Consider the following 21,216-nt stretch of genomic DNA (forward strand, 5'->3'; position numbering starts at 1 on the left):
ATTGGGAAGTTAACGTAATGGCTATTCTCCTGTTTGAAGCTATTGCTAGATAACATGAATTTTCTTAGATTTCGATTTAGCGTCAATTCATATTGACTTATATATATATATATATATATATATATATATATATATATATATATATATATATATAGAGAGAGAGAGAGAGAGAGAGAGAGAGAGAGAGAGAGAGAACCCATTGCCCACTCTAATCCCCGGTATCCGCCCCGCTTTTGTCGGGTCGACAAATCGACCCCGTTACGGCCCCGTGCCCGTCATTAATCAAAAGCGTTTTAGAGGGGGAAGAAAAATTGGCGGGCAAACGGCAAACGCCGCCTTGCCGAATCGCCGATGTTGAGAGGGAGGGCGAGCCTTGTCCGCCTCATCGGAAGACGGAGACGGCTCTCCGACTCATCGTTCAGTCCTCCCGCTGATGACGCCTCTGATCGCCGGAAAATTCAGGTGGGTAGACGACAGCTTCCTTCACCTTCCTGTTCTTTCACTCCATGTCTCTCCGTTTACATCACTAGTATTATATTTCTTTTCGTTTCCAATCATCGGTTTTATAGGCGTTTTTGCCTTTTCTCGTCCTATTCTTCGTCTGATAGGACGTGATGGCACAGCAGTAGTGAATTCCTAGTCCCTGTTCGTTTTAGTTGTCTATTGGAGGAGTCAATGACGAGGGGCGTAATGAGATTGTAGGTCGAAAGCGCGAAGATTTTGCTTGTTTACGTGGGAAGTGGGGAGCTCCAATGGTCTCGTTTGGTTTTTGAAATCGAGGATTTTGTTTCTTATCCCTCGATCTTTCTCTCACCCGGCTCTGGCACAAGCGGGTTCAGTCATCGCACCGAAAACTTGTTTCGGTATGGCAACTGGATGTCCGAAGTTTGAATGCAAGACTGGAAGGCATGAATTGAGGAGAAAAGACATCAGGATTTTAGTTGCATTTTTTGTTTTTTCGTAACCATGTGCGTAAAGGTTCCGCCATCACCTGATGGGTGGTTCCGCTTATCATCTTCAAGTAAAGGAGATCGAGAGTTCGAGATGGATGGTGGCATGATGAAACACGTATCTGCGTAACCGCAGCTTGCGTATAGATGCTTAATGAGGATGAAACCTGGAGGCATATGTTCTTAAGGTATAGTAGTAAGACATGTATTTTGAAGTCTGAAGATATAGTAAAGATATAGGTTTTTTGATGTAGCTCCTTGCCTTTGCTAGGAATTAAGAATGTCGAAACTTGTTCAACAGCTAGCACCTTGTAATTATGTAAGAAAATATAGCCTTTTATTTCCTGAGGTAACTGTGCAGTGTTACAGAAAGCCTCAAACCTGAGACTTCGACATTTTTAGGATGATAGAGATCAGAAGTAAACAGAACGAAATCAGGAATCTCTTGTTCTCTCTCAGGAACCTCCATAATTTCGCCTGCTCAAGTGATTGATGTCCGATAGAGTCATAGAGATGTTGCCCCTGGAAGTTCTATTCTTGTATTCATGTTTAAATCAACTGTAACCAGTTATCCGTAAAATAAATATCAGTCATAAATGCTACCCACTGTCTTCCTTGTTACTTTTGTTTTTCATTTTTTTGGAGTTTTGTCAGAGGTCATATCTAAACGAAAGCCTTTGACTTTGAAAGTGGAAAGCACAGGTTCCATTCTGCCTCTGCAAGGCCCACATGGACTTTGATTCTTATTATTCTTACCATGTACTATATATCCAAACCATATCTCAGGATTGTTTCCAGCCGTCTCACATGATATAAGTGCTCTTGAGTGGGTGGGCCATCATTCACCAGGTCTTGGAGTGCCCGTTGTACCACCTGGTTGGGGCAAGACTCGGCTTTTTGGATCTGGCACCTGCGTCCAGCCTGGTCTGTCAGCTCTTACTGGTTCTATGTCCGATTGTGCATGGTATGTTGGTGATTTATACAAGTGGAACAGATCGCTCCTATGACCTTGACGGGTGGATATTAATCATGCAGATGCAGTTTTTCTTTTTGAAGCTAATACAGGCTATCCTATTATTAGAAGTGCTCTTTTATATTTTTTGAACTTTAAGTGCCTTTTTTGCTCCATGCCATGTGCTTTAAACTTTAAAATAATTCTTGCATTATGAGATGTTTGTTTTCTTCAGACAAAGAGTAATGGTGAATCCTCCTCATTTGTTAACGAGCTGTCTTCAGCACATACGGTGGACCATTCCAAACTTGAGGATGATGAAAATGTTGACGAACAAGATTTGGATTGGGTTACTTGTCCAGTCTGTGGGAAGAGCATACGTTGCATTCATGATATTGTAAACTCTCATCTCGGTATGAAAGCTAGACTTCCTTGTTTGTACTTCAACTACATTGACGCTTCCGATCTAGACATATAGGTGATATGTGTGTGGGTTGGAACTTCAGGATAAAAATGTGAGAAGCAAGATGTTGTTTCATCATCAAAGAAAAGTGAGTCTGGCCTTTAACATTAAAGAACACACATTAAAATGTGTCCATCAAAAACTTTCCCTTTGATTCACAAATAGAAACATAAAGCTAAAAATGTAGACAAAAATATCCTGTTTTTGCTAAAGCAAAAGGTTTTGTTTTTGTGGGCGATGGTGGTGCACACACGAAGATTTGAAAACTGAGATCCTCTTTTAGAATCACAGGTTGATAACCAGGGTTTGCTGGAATATTTAAACCATAAAGGTATCATTATGATGGATTTACTGTGAAAAAACCAATGGCTTCCATCATATATACTGTTGACTAGATGCATGCATGTATGGATTGCTGCTTTAGATTTTTCTAGTGGTTGGTACTCGATTTGATAATGAGGAGTACATTAAATGAAGGGGGACTTCTTCTTTTCCTTTCTCTTTTTTTTTGGGGTGGGGGGGAGGGGAATGTTCTCATGTGTGTCGTGTCGATATGCATTCATGACTGAGTATTGTGCTTTGGTTTATTTCTATGCTAAGGACGGTTACATCTAATTCAGGTGATTCTTTCCTTTGTTATAACTTCTTATACAGTTCAGAATAAGTTGCAGATTCTTGTCTTACTAGAAGAACTCCAAGAAAGTTGTCTCAAAGCACCCTGTTTCAGTATAGCTTTAATCGTAAATCTGACAGGAAGCGTTGCTGCCAAGATTTTAGTCAGTCAGAGAATGATGACATGCTAAAAAAATCTTGCAAAAAAAACAAACCAACCAGAATTTATCCATCGCCAAGCTCTGTAGAAAGCAGCAATTTTGAGACTGCAGCGTACCTGGATATTTGCTTGTATAGAAGTTCTGACAGTTGTGGTGTCTCTTCAGCTGAAGATGTCGAGACAAAGTGTTCCGTTACTGATGATAATGTGGATAAATCGACTTCTTTGAATTACCAGGACATCTATATTTCCAAGCACAACCAAGTTAGTGAAGATGATGATGTACCGTTGGAAAGTTTAGAAACTTATATTGTTGGCCGCACATTTTATGATGATGTAGACCTGAAAGAAGGAGCAAATATTGTCTTTGTAAGAGACCCTGCAAATGTTAAGGATCAATTTGCCATCAAGGTTTGTAAAGTTCTAACTTTATCCCCTCTTTTGAGTTTTCTTCTGCCAGCTTCTTAGCATGTATAGTTTGAATGGATCTCATTATGGCTGCCTTGCTTACTACAGATTTTTCACTCCGATCACATGCTTGGCTTCCTTCCACGGGCACTGGCTCAATACTTGTCTCCTCTTATTGATAATTCTTACTTGAAACTTGAGGTTAGAAATTCAAATCTAATTCTACAAATTTATTTCCATTTTGAGAGGACTAACCAGATACTTGATAACTGTTTCTTAATGTTCTACCATAGGTTTTGACTTGAGAGAGGGTTTTATTTTTCTTGACATTATGATTACAAGTTTATCTAAAGATGTGAGTGATGATATGAAGGAATAAAAATGACTTGCTTGCTGTTAGATGCGATGAAGAGTACTTCTTTTACATAATATGCATGTAATATAGATTGCTGATGCTGTTTCAATTTCGGGGTAAGGTATCTTGACAATGGTGTTGTTGACCATTGTCTGAACAGTGATCATATCCTGGAGGGATTGCAGTAGATCCATCCACGTGCCCAGAGAGACCCTGACTTTTTTGGGGGAACATCCGTTTTTTTCGAGCAAGGAAATTTTAATTGATCATTTTTTCAGAAATGAGCTGACCCAGAAAGTTGGATGAGATAACAGATTGAGAATATGAATCCATAAGACAAAACAGGAGACTGAAAGGACTGAAGAAATGTGAAGCTGGAATAGGAATGGAAAATAAATGATGCCTATGTGAAAGGAATTAATAAATATCATAGTCACAAAAATGCGTTAAAAAAAAACGTTATAAATGCAAGAAATAAATCAGCCAAAAAAGCAAATAAATGCTATTTTTTTTGAAAAAAACCGTTTTTTGAAAAAAATGCTGTTTCTAAAAAAATGCGAATGCTTCATTTTTGTTCATTCTGGTGTATTTTTGATGTTTTTATTTATTGCCAAACTGCTTGTTTCCATTTTCTAATTTCTATTTGTTGCTTATTTACTTATTTTTTGATGTTGTCTTATTAGTTTCTCATTTATTTTATTTTCCCCTCATTTTTAAATTTTAAGGTTTTTTAAATTTTTTGAAAATTTACTGTATTTTCCGTTTTTTTAGGGTTCCTGTATTATATCCGAAAAAAACCTCACCTTTTAAAACAAACATGATATTTGTGACTAATTAAATATGTATATGTGAAGTAAAACAGAATCGAATGTTCAATCAATTCAGAGAAAAGCATAACGTTACCCTCTTGTGGGGGGAGAGGGTGAGGGGGGTGGGAAGGAGGTTTATTCCGAAATATGTCCGAGTGGGCAGGCAGTATTTTGTTTGCCTTTCACAATCAAAGTGCAACCTGAGTTTAATTCTGTGCAATCTAAATCCTTCTTAAGTCCATGACAATTAAGATTAGGGCAAAATATAATCTTACCCTAAACACATGGGCTGAACATAGAGAAGCAGGCCGATTGTATGAGAGAAAGGAAAGTATATGAAGTCTGAAGATGGATATAGATTAAACAGTCAGCTGAAAAGAAGAGTTAAATTTTTGTGAGCTTCAGGTGAGATAAGATTTAATGCAGTTGATGATCACAAAGACATCAAGGGGTTTAGACGTTTAAGACAGGTAATTGCCAGAATAACCAGGAAATAAAGGAAGAAAGGATAGGCTGCAGGAAGAAGAGGACAGTGAGGAACAAAACCAGATAAGGGACACAGAACAGATAGCGCATGACAAGAACATGTCAACATAATAAAGAAGATCTCTAGGGATATACCTTTTGGAAATTTCACTGTCGAAGGATCAAAGCTCTGATACCATATTAGGATTCTGTAAAACTGTTCAGCAGAAAGTAAGAGAAGAAGGGAACTCATCCACAACTGCACGTCCGATAATGGGGATGACAGCAAAAACTTGTATTAAATATTTGGTCTTTGCCCTGATTACAAAAATACCCCCATCCTTATTGGATATTGACCATAATGTATAAAATGTGTACAAACATCAGAAATATAAACAAACTGGATCTGAATCCAGTTGCAACCAGTGTACAAATTATCTATGACTCTTAACAGTGAATTGGGTGCATATCCATACTAGTATCAAAATGTAGTGGTACAGCTGCTTGCACCTGACGGACACAGACCGTGTCACATGTAGCGCCTGTGCCACACCCGCAACTGCGTATATGGACCACAATCAATAAATGTCCTTTGTCTACATTTGTTTTCTATCATCTTTCCAAGTTACTCTTTAAGAGATTACTCAATTGATCTTTGCAATAGTATCATTGAGTGTTCTTTTGCAGGGGTTTATTTCTTCTCTTCCAAAATATTCTACTGATGATGTTCCTATTAGAGTGCTCTGTCAGAAAGTTTCTCAATTCACTAGTGGAGCTTATTCTCACCAGTATTTTAAGTCCTTATGGACTAATGCTATTCGTGCTGCTGAATCAACAAGAACCTTCCACCCAGACATGAAAAGATATCAGATGAACTTCCATATTTTGATGCAAGAGGTTATGAACCACCATAGTTATCTATTCACTGATGAGGAAAGATCTTTTTTAGGTGCTAATTGCATCTTTTATGTCAATTCATATTAGTTTTTAATTGCAGCTTATTTACATTTATTTTTTTATGCATTGGCAGCACGTTTTGAGGCTTTATCTAGTGAAAGTCAAAGGCTCTTCATTCGACTTTATACACGTAAAGGTAGCTTCATATTTCATTTTTTTTTATTATTAGCTAATTGAAATGATTCCATCGATAGAGACGTCATGTTGCTTTCTTTGAAGAAATGAATGGAGATTCTCTAATAAGGTTCATGGTGCTTTACAAATTACAATTTACGTATGTAGCTCCTCAGTACCATCAATTACAAGGATTGTGACTTCTTGGTCTTTCTCTCTCCTTATTAAATATGTTCTAAAAGGGGGAGGTCAGGAGAGAGATAGACACAATAGCGTGTGTGTATGTATGTACGTAATATATATATATATAAATATATATATAATGAAAATGAAGTTAGTTACGTTGATACATGGTCTTGATGACCTCATTACTCTATCTGTTGGTTGCATTAAACTGCTTGTTATTTATTCTAGTAATTTAAGTAAATTACTACAAGCAGAGTCATTCTTTAGTGGGGAACTATCTAACAGCATTTACATGGAAGGCACGTCTTCCTGATTTAGTTTATTGTTGAGAAAATTTTTCCCTCTTGAACCAGCCACTATTTTGATAAACCAAGTCCTTTATCTGAAGTTGGAGATCCATCTAATGAATAGTTTTAATTTTGATTCTTATCTATCATATCGCCTTTCTGTAATGCTTACAATTGTGAAGGAGCATTGCTTTTCTTGTGTAGCTTGCATTGTTGGGTTTCTTGCAGGTCCTCATAGGTTGTGAGTCTGTAAGGATCACACTTTGATTGAAATTAAAAGAAAAAACATTTTCTTGGTGCTTAAGTGATTCTCCTTTCTATGATTGGTTTCTTGCACATAGTAAAATGATTGTCCAAATTTTTGGGCTGTTGAGCTTTTGGAATGGCAAGGGAGAGGCACAAAACTTGTCATAAAGGAAAGCAACGGAACAAAGTTTAATGGCCTGAATGTTCAGAAAGGAGATGGATGGTGAAATTTTAATACTCTTTTGATTCTTACTTTGTCAAAATGTCTTCAGCTAGTAAACTCTTCATATGGTCTATGTGGAAGGAGGCTATTTACACTTAATTCAATGTTGTAAAGTGGATATTGTAACTGTATTAGTTTTTCCAATATATATGCTGTATCATAATGTATCATAAAAATATCGTAAATTTATTTTTATTTTTAAATTTAAAAAAAGGAAAAAGGGAAAAATCAATAAAAATTTGTTCTCTATAAAAACATGTCACACATAAATATAGAGTTATGGCAAAGAACATTAATCAATTTAATAAAACATAATCATAACATCGTAAGGCATAACACATCAAGAAATAAGTTTAAAATTTTAAACTAAAGTGTTACATATCACAAGATAAAATTTTACATTCTCATTCTCATTTTCATTTTCATTTTTATCTTTTTCTCATTGTCATTTGCAATTACATCATCTTCTTCAAATACAATATCAATGTATACAAACTCTTCTTTGAGTTGTTTTTCTTGGGAAAGTTTCGAGAAAATCTTGACAAATTTTAAAAAATTTAAAAAGGAAAGATCCTAAGAATTTAAAAATATGAAAATAAAAATCTAGTACCTGAAAAATTATAAAAAGTGTGAAAAAGTAAAAAAACATAGAAAATGCATAAAACGGAAAAAAACACGTTTTATCGCTTATTTTCATTTCAGCGTTTTTATTTTTTTGGCTGACTTGTTTTTAATTTTTTTTTTGCATTTTTTTTGAAATAGCATGTTTTCTGCATAGAATATCTCCAGGTAAAATTTAGATATTAGGCTTTTGCATGAAGTAGTTGATGAAGTTTTCAGTCCACCTTTGAATCATGATGTTCTACATAGGTGTGTATAATCTCTTTTATCTTTCAAGTTCCCTTTGATGGCCTCTTATGCTTTATTTGGAGCTAAGTCATATGGGTACTGGTTCAAGTATGGGTACGGCAAAGCATATACATAAAAAATATGGATATGGGGCTATTACAAGGGTGTGTGTGTGTGTGTATGAATTTGAAATCAATTTTTTATTTTGTGTTGCTAAAAAGCGCTGCAAAAGGTGCATCCTGTTGCTAAAAACCGTGACTAAATATGTCGTCGATGCACCTTTTGCAATGGTTTTTAATGACACTAAAAAAATAACCATCCCTCAATTCCTCTCCCCCAAACCACCCTCTCTTTCTCTCTCTCTCTCTCTCTCTATATATATATATATATATATATATATATATATATATATATATATATATATATATATATATATATACATAGATATGTATTATATTCCACAATAGTTCAAAAGTAAGGCAAAATTCATACATAATAACTCATTTAATAGTCCATGCATGTAGGCCAATGAAAACCAAATTAAGAACATTGTTCGTCATTGAAGTGTGCAGCTGCAATTGTTGAACATTGAATGTGGTTATGTATTTTGAAATCTCTGTTTTCTATTTAGAAGTGAGGGAGAGGGGGCCTTTTCAAAGCGAAATAAAAAAGGGCATCAAGACCCTTTTCTGTCTGCCGACGACATATTGCAAGATGCGGAGTATGTATCACTTGGTACCTATGATATGGGTGCTGGACACACTAGATGTGGAGGCGTATTGTAACGTTTTTTAAAACGTTTACAGTATCTCAATACATACAAATACATCACTAACTTAATTTCTAGTTGGCAAGGTCACTGTTGGAAAAGCTGTTTGTTCAGGTCCAGCATTAGGATTAAATTCTCTATGCTGATTTTGTTACACCCCTAGACCACAAGTTTTTTCAAAGGATGCTTATCTTCACTAAGTGACTCTATATCCTTGTTTGTGAGGTCAAGCTGCCTATGAGTTTGGTCCTGCTTTTCTTCTTTTCGTCCTCTTCAGGATTCACATGCTTATTCTTCTATTGCGGGTAGATCCAATTTTTCGTTCAAGCTTGGGCAAATTGATTATCCTACAGGTGTTTATATATATTGCAAAGTTGATGTGGGCATCCTCTTCTAAACTTTAAATTCATTTTTAACTGCATCTGCTTTACAATTTGGGGCCTTAAGTATTTGTTATTATAACGCCAGTCTTTGAAGATTATGTTGTTGACTGGTATTTATGGGAACATGTCTTTTCAGGGCCATGGTTTCGGGTGTCCAATGTGTCATATCCTGAAGTTCTGAATGTGGAGCTAGCAGTTGAGGAATTATGTGGTATTTGTAAATGTTAGACTATTTGGAAATTTTTGTTTTAAAATTCCATATGAGAGTTTATTTATTGAGGAGTTTTAACCTTTTTTTTTCTTTCCAGTGAATGATTATATGTGTCGTTGGGATCCTCTGAAACCGACCTCGACATCCATGTTTAGAGAGGTGCTAAGTGTGCTCACTGTCCAGGAACTGCGGGAGTTTTCACGCATTGTGCATGTGAAGGTTTATGTTTTAATTCATTATCATATCATGCAATAAAATCTGTTTATACTATGGCTGCAAACCAATCAGACCTTCTCAGGTTTCCATTCAACTCTGTCAGTTGTTCTTGGATTCAAAATGTTAAATAAGAAATGACATACGTTTGGATTTCTTAATTTGGATTTGTGTTCAAACTAGGATCATGTTCAAATCAAATTGGTTCTGGAGCCCAATTCTGTGAAGTTTCTGCATGTTAAAGACATGGTTTTAACTAGAGTCACGGGAAGAATGCTTTTCAAGGAATATGCTTCAGAAGCAATGAATGCCAACCTTCCTATATGCCCCACGAAGAACAACTTGGAAAACAGAAGCTTGCCTCCCCTACAAAGGAAGCAAAATTCCTCAAATTGAGAAGCAAGCTTTCCATTGATTAGGATACAAGCTTCCTTATTCATGGATTGGGAATTTTCTTATTTTTGACAATTTTTTATAAAGTTGTTTTGCTTCAAATTCAGTTCTCCTTCACTTCGTAATTTGCTTTCTACTTTGATTTGTGATCCGTTTCTGGTTCAATTATTGGTTCCTTTTTAGTTTGTTTCTGTTCTTCCTTCATGTAACTTTCATGGATCTCCTTCTCGCTTTCACCTGTCACTTCTGGTTCTGCAATTGGCAGCTCTGGTTATGTCAGTGAATATGGGTGTAGACACCGGTTTGGAGTCCGTGTGTTGTGCATCTTTCTTTTTCTCTCTCATCTTTTCTACCCTAGGCTTGGTGGATCCTAAGGAGGGAAAGGGGAGATGAAAAACTGGTCCCAAAAAGAGACTGGTTTTATTCATTCCTCATATATATAGTATGTGTGTGTGTGTGTGTATTAAATTTTATGTGTTCATAAGTAAATAACATGAAGGCTTTCACAAGTAAAAGATTTTTTGAAGAAAAAAGAATAATATAATTGATCAAATATTTCTTTCTTAATATTTTAAAGTTAAGAAACAATATCCTACTCACATCAAAGTTAACCAAGTCCTGAACTGGGGAAAAATAGCATAGAGTGTTGACCCTATCTGGTGCAGCTTCAACCATGTCCAAGTTGTATCTTAATCTAGAGATGCATCCATGTCCTGAAGTTTGACAAAAATGTGACTGACTCTTATTTGTGTTCATACGACATAGATTTTGAGCAATTTCTTGTTGGATCCAACAATAGGTTTTGACCATTTCCTTGGATCCAACAATTAGGATTCCAGTAAAGGTTTTGGTCTAGAGTGTATTGTACATCGTTGGGCCTTGTCTGGCTCAGGGTTCAACCAGGTCTTGTTCATGTCTGATTGGACATTGTTGCTTTAGATTAAGATTTGGATTTTGCATTATAGAGGCTATATCCAATTCCATTCACCCGTAAAAAAGATAATTAAGGTAGTTCAGTGAGTTTCCAGTGATAGGGGGCAGAAGAACTATAATTTGCATGAAAAGTAACAAAATGCAGAACAGAAACATAAAAGTAGGGTGAGATTTGAAGTTCATGTGAGCTAGTGCTCATCTTAGAAGATGCATAGCTTTGAGAGTTACATATTTCAAGGAAACTTTTGTTTTCAGTCTCTCTTTTCTACAGGTGACTGGACATATTCTTTAGATGTGTCTAACCTTCTCAAATATCACATGGCCATAAATTTAATCTTTTAGACATGCTATGAGTAAATGGTTTTACAAACTGAACCACAAAGGTGGATCATGGATAATTGATTTGACTTTCCTTTTAGGACTTTATGAATCTGTTTTGAACACACTTGCCAGTTCATAATGTGGAATGTGCAATTTTTTGTGGACCTTAAATTTTTTTTTTTACTGGTTAGTTCTTGGAGGAGCAGGATATCAGTGAGTATAATTTTTTTTCCATCTTATCAGTGGATATCATTTAATATGCTTCAATAGTTCTGTTCTTCTCTAATTGCCACATTTCCTTGGAGCACCATGGATGACACTTCCTAAGTTTGGATTTGTCATAGTTGTGCTCCCATATTAATGCATTGACTTCTGATGACTGCACTGTACAAGTGATACTGTGTGGACAGATACGGGTCAGACATAATTAAACGAAGTATTCAATAACTATATGTCATGCAAGAAGTATATAATAAACAACTTGATAATTTTACAATAATTATGTAAAGTTCACATAACCTGTAACTGTTGTATTTCTTAGCAATTGTATAACATGTAAAAAAGAAAAAAAACTTCCAACATAAACGGGTAATATTTATGCCTCACTGTAAGTAATTAAGTTGAAGTCTGAACGAGATCATGATCCTCAGCAAAATTACCTATAGAAATCAAAGCTGCACATATATGTGAGTCCAATAAAAACTCTCTCTCTCTCTCTCTTTCTTCTGCATCCAAAAAACTCATATTTTATTTGTTTGTCGCAATCTTGAAGTTGTGTATCAAACCAAACATGCAATTACTTAATTATAAGAAAGGCAAAGAAAAGAACAGCAAACATGAAGAGCTGTGGCAGCATAAACTAGGTTTTCTAATAGTAAATTCTGCAGATATTATTCTTCCAAAATGAAGAATGTGAGCAATAGGCAAAGTGGTCCATATAGGCCATGGTTCAAAAAGTTTAATGTGTAAGAGTAAAAATTTCTCAAATGCTTGAAATAACAATTCAATATGTTACACAGGTTACCAATCCCAACAATTCACCACATTAAGGATAGAAGCTCGCCAAGGTTATGCTTTCAATAATTCTTAAAAGCCAAAAGCATAAGCTACGTAACACAGATGTGTCACTTCTGCACCTAGATCGCATTGGGTGTGGATGCAACACCGGTGCAGCACACGACATGGTCAGAACTTATCTGGTCCAGTCTGCGGCACCAGGCCACCTTCTTTCTAAATCCAATTTGCGTCCAACTCATGTCAGTTGTGTGGCATGTGCTGTTCTCTTTCTAGTTTATAAAAAGTTCGAAACTTCAAAAACAATTTGCTCATTTAAATCGAGCTCCTGTTCCCATTGCCGCCCTCCTCTTGAGCTCCTTTCTTTGGTGGTTGTCTCTCTCCAGCGGTTGGCAACGTCTAGTCTCTCAATTCAGCTACATCTCTCTCTCTCTCTCTCTCTTCCCCTTCTTCTTTTCTCTTGTTTCTCATCTTTAAACTTTAAAGGATTGACATCCTCAAACTCTCTCTCATTTTTCTTCTTCAAAGATCTTTAAAGGGGCCTCAGCCCTTAAGTGACACAACAGTTTAGACTAAAATTACCTGAACAAAAAAGTTTATTTACAGTAGCAATACATGGCTAAAGTCAAAAGAGAAGAAAGACTATGAAATAGCTGGGTAACAGACCATATAAATGGCATGGCTGAAAGTTATATATATCATGGTCACAAATATCGTTACCAGCGCCTTTTTTTTTGGGTATTTTTCGGCGAAGTTCTTTTTTTACTGAAACTTCTCAGAGTTTTTCTTTTCAAAAATGAAAAATCAAAATGTTAGGTAAAAATACAAGAAATGAAAATCTAATAGAAAGTCATAAAAAGCATCTAGTTGAAATGATAAAATTGATAAAGTAATAAGTATTGTATTGCATCTAGGAGGTCAGGTCAGGTTACATACCTAAAACAAGGAAAAATAAAACAAATGAAACAGAAGTTGCAAAAAATGAAAACGGAAAATGAAATAAGAAATAAATGAAAAATCATGATAAAATCGCGATAGATGCATTTTTAATGGTTTTCAAAACATCATGATATTTTCATTTTTTTGCTTTCTTCATATTTTTTGTTAATATCACAATATTTTTGAAAATATCGCGATATTTGTGGCTATGATGCACACACACACACATATGTATGTACGTGTGTGTCTATGTCACATAGGTACGGGTTCATGTTAAAATATAAATCCTTCACCAGCACGTTGAAGAGGAGTCTCTTAGGATTCCACCTCCTTGTAGAATGTGTTAAAATATTTAATGTCCTTGTAACATGTGAAGAGTCTCCTAGGATTCTATGTTGTAGTTAATATCCTTGTTATATGGGAAGTCTCCTAGGATTCTATGTTGTAGTTAATATCCTTGTAATATGTGAAGTCTCTTAGGTTTCTATGATGTAATTAATGTCCTTGGAGCTTGTAAAATCTCCTAGGATTCTACGATTGGAGACTCTTAGAATTCTGAAAATGAGATTATAAATAGAGGCCGTGCAAACCATTTTGGCTACGGCTTCTTCTCCTCAGTTTCTTTTTGTTTTCATTCTCTCTCTCCCTCTCTCTCTCTCTCTCTCTCTCTATCTCTATCTTCCTGCGTGAGTGCTGTTTTCGGGTTACAGATATTGGTGCTACATTTCTATCATGGTATCAGAGCGCCAGGTTACGTTATCTCTACCAAACGAAATGCCCAAACAGGTCTGATCTGGTTAGAACTCTTTTCTCATCTTGTCTCTATCCTGAATTTACTTTTCTCTTGCGCAATTCTTGTTCCTTTTTCTTCTTGCGTACCCAAGGACACATCTTGTTATATCCTGTCTTCTTTCCCTCTCATCTTCTACCTATATACCATTCCTTTCTGCTGTCATGGAAAACCTTTCGCATTCTGGCATGTCCTCAAGTTTTCTTCCTCACCTTATTACCGAAAAACTCAACCATGAGAATTATTTGATCTGGAAAAGGCAAATCATGCCTTTCATAAGAAGTCAAGGCCTCTTTGGACATCTCGATGGTTCAACAAAGGCTCCACCAATATCCGTCTTACAGGAAATAAAAAATGAGGCAGGAGAAGTTATTGCTGTTCATGAAGACAACAATCCTGAACATGCTATGTGGATGAGACGTGATCAAAGTCTGGTTGCGTATATTTTGTCCACTTTATCTCAACAAGTGTTACTTTCAGTTTCCGATGATTGTACTGCAGAAGAATTATGGGAAACCCTTGCTGATACCTTTTCCCAAATATCAGAAGCTCGAATTATGTACTTAAAGAAAGAATTTCAGAATTTGAGCAAAGGTTCAACGTTTATCATGGATTATTTGGGGCGTATTAAGGCCGTCGCAGACCAACTTGCTGCCTCAGGGAATAACATTTCTGATAAGGAAAAGGTGCAGCAAACCTTGAATGGACTTGGGCATGATTATCATGCTTTTATTACAGCTCTTGAGGTCCTTCCTGTTCTGCCTTTCTTCAACGAACTACAAGGTAAACTTCTCCAACATGAAATGAATATGAAAAGAGTCATTGAAAGGACTGATCAAGGGAACTCCTAAAATGTGTTGGCTATGAATGTAAAGTTTGGTAAGAGCCATGGGAACTCCAACCATGGTGGTCGTGGCATTCTACCAACACCACATAACCAAGGTATGTCTCCTTTGGATACTTCAAGAAAAATACCAATTTGTTTTCAGTGCAACAAGAAAGGACACATGAAGGCACAATGTTGGTTTAATCCTCAAAATAAAAACAAAGGGGTAAGACATGATTATAAACAAGGAGGACAAAGTTCTAAATCCACCGCTAAAGATATGCAACAGCTATTGATGGCCGCATTCTCAAAGATGACTATAAAGCAAAATGAGCAGGGAGAATGGTTCTTGGATTCAGGTGCAGCTACCCATGTGATAGGAAATGCAGGTAAATTGACTAACTTATCCCCTCATTACGATAGAAGTTGCATTATAACAGGTGATGAAAAATCTCATCCTATTACACATATTGGAAATGCACATATTCCATTGTCATCCTCGTCTCTATCACTGTCTAATGTTGTTCTTGCTCCCAATATCAAAAAGAACATCATATCCATTTCTAAACTCATTGATGATACAAGCTCTTCTGTTGAATTCACACCTTCTTCTGTCTATGTCAAGGACCTCCAAACGAAGAAAATGTTCGCTAGAGGGGAGCGTCAAGGGAATATGTACGTCCTCAAGGAATGTCTACCCAAGGATTCATCCACTTTTGATATAGGATTGAAGACATTTTCTCTTTCTCATAATGCGTCATCAGTGCCAAGTTCTTGCCATTTTCAATCAAAAGTAAGGGGCCCTAACCAATTTTTGGAGTCTGATTTGTGGCATAGTCGGCTAGGACACTGTGGTCGACATTTCATTGAAAAACTTGTCACAAATATTCTCATTCCAAGATCAAGTTTACCTCTTACTTCAAGTGTCAAAAAATGTTCAAGTTGTGGACTTTGTAAGAGTCATGTTTTACCTTTCCATAATATAAATCAAAGGGCTTCCAAACCTTTTGAAACTATTTTTTCTGATGTATGGGGGCCAGCTCCTATTGATTCCATGTCTGGGTCAAGATATTATGTCTTATTCATTGACTCTTACTCACGTTTCACCTGGATTTACTTCATGAAACACAAATCAGAAGTACCTCACATATTTCGAAACTTCTATGCCATGATTCAAACTAAATTTTCATCCAATGTGGTGCATTTTCAATGTGATGGAGGGGGAGAATATTCCTCGCTTGATTTTATTGAATTTCTACGTGAAAAAGGGATAACTAGACAAATTTCCTGCCCTTACACACCACAACAAAATGGTGTAGTTGAGCGGAAACATCGACATATAGTTGAAAGCGCCATGAGCATGATGCATGATACTAATGTGCCCATTTCCTTGTGGACTGAAGCCTTCCATACTGCTGTATACATAATAAATTGTTTGCCTATGACACTCTTGATGTCTAAATCGCCATATTTTACACTCTTAGGCAAACAACCTGATTACAAGAACTTGAAGGTTTTTGGTTGTGTATGCTATGTTCACGTTGATGCTGCCTTGAGGAACAAATTTGAAGACAAAGCTATTCAATGTAGATTCGTTGGATATGCTGATGAATATAAAGGTTTTCGATGCTATGATCCAACAACTAAACGTATCAAAACTTCAAGAAATGTCATTTTTGATGAAGATAGTTTTGATAATACAAATGAAATGTCTATGACCATTGAATCTTATGATCCCTGGACCACCAGTACACAGTTATACAATGCAGATCCTGTTATAGAAAATGATGTGCCTCAAAGTGAAGATTCAGAGAGAGCAATACAACCGTCGGATATGGCTCAAAGTGAAAATCAAGAAGATCCAACACAGTCATCAAGTCATCACGAAAACAATAATGAACAGAGCAACGATGCACATCGGTATTCGGGTCTTATCTACAGTCGACGACTAAGGGACAGAGATGCTCACAGTGAAGAAGACAACATGCCCCACCTTAGAAGATCCCAACGCATTCGTCATCCCATTCACAGGTGGGTTAACTATGATTCTTTATCACTTGATTTTCAGTTATTCATGGCAAAAGTTGGCAAGGAGGAAGAACCTACTTCATTTGATCAAGCATCAAAATCACATCATTGGAGAAAGGCTATGAAAGAAGAAATGGATGCCTTGCATGAATGTGGAACATGGGAGATCGTTCCGAGGCCACACGAAAAGAACGTAGTGGGCTCCAAATGGGTATACAAAATTAAATACAAACCTGACGACAGCATAGAAAGACACAAAGCAAGGTTAGTAGCAAAAGGGTTTACACAACAATATGGAGAAGATTATGATGAGACATTCAGCCCTGTGATCAAAATGAGAACAATTCGCGTGATTATATCATTGGCAGTTGAATATGGATGGAGACTACATCAAATGGACGTGAAGAATGCTTTTCTTCACCTCCAGGATACACGAAAGGAGACTCTCATGCATGGGTTTGCAAACTAAGAAAATCTATTTATGGACTTAAACAGGCCTCACGTTCGTGGTTTGACAGTTTCTCTTGCAAGATTCAAGAATGTGGTTTTCGGAGATGTCCTCTAGATCACTCTCTTTTCATTTATCGAAATGAAAACATATTTACTTTACTTCTTATATATGTTGATGATATTGTTATCACAGGCAATTCAGAAAAACACATAGAAGAAGCTAAAGTTTTGATGATGCAAAACTTCAAAATGAAAGAGCTTGGTGATTTACGATTCTTTCTTGGAGTGGAGATTGATAGGCACAATAATCGCCTCACATTGACACAACAGAAATACACGTTGGATCTGTTGAAAAAGTCAGGTATGTCTGATTGTAAGTCTGTTGGAACTCCTAGTGTTCTAAATCAAAGACTAAGTGCTCAAGATGGGGAGTTATATGAAGATCCTACGCAATATCGAAGTATTGTTGGGGCACTTCAATATCTTACATTTACTAGACCAGATGTGAATCAAGTATCCCAATTTATGCATGCACCTAGAGATACTCACATGGATGCTGTCAAAAGAATATTAAGATATCTTAAAGGGACAACAGGAGATGGCTTAGTTTATGGTAAGAGTGAAAATATAACTACTGGACATCAACTTATGACATTCACAGATGCAGATTGGGCTGGAGATCCCGATCAAAGAAAGTCCATTTCTGGTTTTTGTATTTTCATTAGACGTAATCTTGTGTCTTGGAGTTGTCGAAAGCAAAAGGCAGTAGCAAGATCCAGCACTGAAGCTGAATACAGATGCATGGCTGCAGGTACTGCTGAAGTTACATGGGTTAGACATTTGCTAGAAGACATTGGAGAAAAGATTAAAACATCAATGTTAATGTGCGATAATCAAAGCGCTATTAACATTGCCTTTAATCCCGTACAACATGGTCGAACAAAGCACATTGAGATTGATCAACACTTTGTTAGACAAAAGGTGGAAGACAAGGAGATTCAGCCTATTTATGTTCGTACAGATGAACAAGTTGCAGACTTATTTACAAAAGGATTAACAAAGGAACGATTCTGATTTCTAAAAGGCAAGTTGTATATGGTGCAAAACCATGCACAACTTGAGGGAGGGTGTTAAAATATAAATCCTTCACCAGCACGTTGAAGAGGAGTCTCTTAGGATTCCACCTCCTTGTAGAATGTGTTAAAATATTTAATGTCCTTGTAACATGTGAAGAGTCTCCTAAGATTCTATGTTGTAGTTAATATCCTTGTTATATGGGAAGTCTCCTAGGATTCTATGTTGTAGTTAATATCCTTGTAATATGTGAAGTCTCTTAGGTTTCTATGATGTAATTAATGTCCTTGGAGCTTGTGAAATCTCCTAGGATTCTACGATTGGAGACTTTTAGAATTCTGAAAATGAGATTATAAATAGAGGCCGTGCAAACCATTTTGGCTACGGCTTCTTCTCCTCAGTTTCTTCTTGTTTTCATTCTCTCTCTCCCTCTCTCTCTCTCTCTCTCTCTCTCTCTCTCTCTTCCTGCGTGAGTGTTGTTTTCGGGTTACAGATATTGGTGCTACATTTCTATCAGTTCAGACTATTTTAAAAAAACTTGGGTACGGGGTGCGGCAATATATATAACATACAATAAGAATTCAAACAAAATAACACATTCATGATTCAAAATTTATAGATTCTAAAGAAGAAACTATTGAGAAAAATATGAAAATGCAGCTCTGTCTGAGTGTAAATGGTGTAAAGAACAAAATTGAAATCCTAAATTTTGGATAGGAAAGGACTTGGTCAACTTTGACTGAGTCCTACATCAAACGAATATGGTTCCGGGTACGTTGACCGTATCCGGTACTGTTTGACCAGTACCCAAGATGTAGCCGGGACCAATATTGTAAAAATCGTATCGTAAGCCGTATCGGTCAGGCCAATAAATACGCCGTATCGTAAACTTATTTTTTAATTCAAAAAATAAAAAATAGAAAAAATAGAGAAAAATCAGATAAATCAAGGAAAATGAAATTTATGTTTTTTTTAATGAAAAAACATGTTATACATAATGGCACACTTATTATAGGTATGAAGTTACTTCACAAACATTAATAAGTGGTCGTAATATCATATAGCAACACAACATGAACTAAGACATCGAGAAACATAATTTATAAGATGATCTACATAATAACTCATAAGTAGTAAGATCCATAATACATCAAAAACCAAGTTTTACGTACACTAAACATCATATCACAAGACAAAATTGTTCAATGTTAATGCAAATAACAAATGAAAAACAACTTCATTCATAATCTGTAACATCTCATTCTCATTTTCATCTTTCATAGAAGATATAAACTCTCTTTATCTAATCAAGAATCAATCATCCATGCATAAAACTGCCCTCAAATTGACGATTTCATGGTGAAACTGATTATTCCTTTTGAAAATTGCCACAATCTCCCCCTTATGTTCAGGAATGAAGAGGGAGTCAAGTTTTAAAAATTAGTTTGAAAAAGAGTGGTTTTAACCCCATATTTTTCAAAATAGACATGTATCGTGCGATATGAGGTGTCAGGGCCTATTGTTTTTATACATCTTGCACCAAGAACTACATACCTGTCTTTAACAGCCTTGTAAATATATTGATGATGCAAGGAAATACATGGGATTGATGGCATTTCATATTGCTAAGTAAAGCATTATCTGATCTGCATTTGGGGAAATGTTGGTGGAAGGTGTGATGCTTTTCCTCCTTGCTTGGTTTATCAGGGAGGAGTTCAGCCCATTCCCCTCTTCATCTCCTCATGACTAGCCACAATGATGAGGTTTATCTTGTACTTTGGCCATTTTTTAACAAACGGCTGGTTGAACTAATTAGAGAAATCTTTCTTTTTGTTTTTGGTTATTTATTTATTAATATTCTGGGCTGTTTCCTTAGCAACCATTAGCTGGGAACAAGCTGCAGGTAGATTTTTGCCTGTACACCTATCGGAGGTCTGACGGATGTATTTTTTTTCTTGCCTTTTAAAATTCTTACCCATATTCTGGTAACCACAGGACAGTTGGGGTCATTGTTAGACTTGCCGAAAAATTGGCAAAATAATCTTTTCCCTGTTTTTAAAATTTTTCTGTAGTGGTTGATGGGTGGTTAGGACATGACCCTGGACTTTTCTTGTTTTTAATTCTTTTTTAACCATAAAACATGACAAAGCATGTTTTGGCATCCAAATGGTGAAACAGACTAGGCTTTTGCAAGTTTGCATTTCCGAACCTAGTTTTAGAGGAATCTAGTTTTTCCAAAAGGCAGAACAGGCCATTCACGTTGTGTGACCAAGCTTCTTAAATTCAACTAATCAATACAAGGATAATATTCATTTACAGGATGATCACCTTATCTTCTTTTTTCATCCCGTCAGTTCTCTTTATGCTTGATATGTTCTCCACATATTTATGTTTTTTTTTTTCTACCAAAGCTCTTCCATTCCAACTGGTTAATTCCATGTTTTATTCATCTACCATGATAAATTCTTTTCCTTCTGTTACCTACTATATAATCATACTTTAATCTAATGGTCACATTCTCTTTTTTTTTATATTAATAAACTTTTCAGCTATCTGAAAGACCATTTTTAGTGTCAAACTTCTTGATTACTACCTTGTGGACTTTAGGGGCCGTTTGCTGGATTGGAAATCTGGAATTAGAAAAATATTCCTGGAAATAAGTTTCTTGGAATAAAGGAATGAGAAAAATCTTACCGATTCTCATTTTGATGTGTGTGTGATGAATAGAAATCCACCAAAAGGCCACTAAAAGCCGAAATGGTCGAAACCCATTTGCAGAAGGAGAAAAACATGTTGGTCATATACAGATTTCTAGTCAGAAAACTAGAAAGAGGCA

The 21,216-nt window shown here is 36.2% G+C and overlaps 1 protein-coding gene across 7 annotated transcripts in view; it reads left to right on the forward strand.

Annotated features, from left to right (window-relative positions):
- Window positions 1–241: 241 nt before the first annotated feature.
- LOC116250122 (fanconi-associated nuclease 1 homolog) overlaps window positions 242–21,216 on the forward strand; it is a 32,761-nt gene continuing 11,786 nt past the window's right edge. The window contains exons 1-8 of one of the 7 annotated variants that reach the window (XM_050076544.1): window positions 242–462; window positions 2,138–2,315; window positions 3,037–3,548; window positions 3,654–3,746; window positions 5,862–6,123; window positions 6,205–6,267; window positions 9,325–9,411; window positions 9,497–9,618. In XM_050076544.1, coding sequence (XP_049932501.1) covers window positions 352–462; window positions 2,138–2,315; window positions 3,037–3,548; window positions 3,654–3,746; window positions 5,862–6,123; window positions 6,205–6,267; window positions 9,325–9,411; window positions 9,497–9,618 — 1,428 coding nt within the window. In that variant the 5' untranslated portion in view covers window positions 242–351. Of the gene's footprint in view, window positions 463–1,001; window positions 1,139–2,137; window positions 2,316–3,019; window positions 3,549–3,653; window positions 3,747–5,861; window positions 6,124–6,204; window positions 6,268–9,324; window positions 9,412–9,496; window positions 9,619–21,216 lie in introns of those variants that run through there. The other 6 variants (XR_007572711.1, XM_031623540.2, XM_050076542.1 and 3 more) reach the window with 6 other exon arrangements.

The sequence above is a fragment of the Nymphaea colorata genome, chromosome 3 (genome assembly GCF_008831285.2).
Source record: "Nymphaea colorata isolate Beijing-Zhang1983 chromosome 3, ASM883128v2, whole genome shotgun sequence".
In the NCBI taxonomy this organism is placed as follows: domain Eukaryota; kingdom Viridiplantae; phylum Streptophyta; class Magnoliopsida; order Nymphaeales; family Nymphaeaceae; genus Nymphaea; species Nymphaea colorata.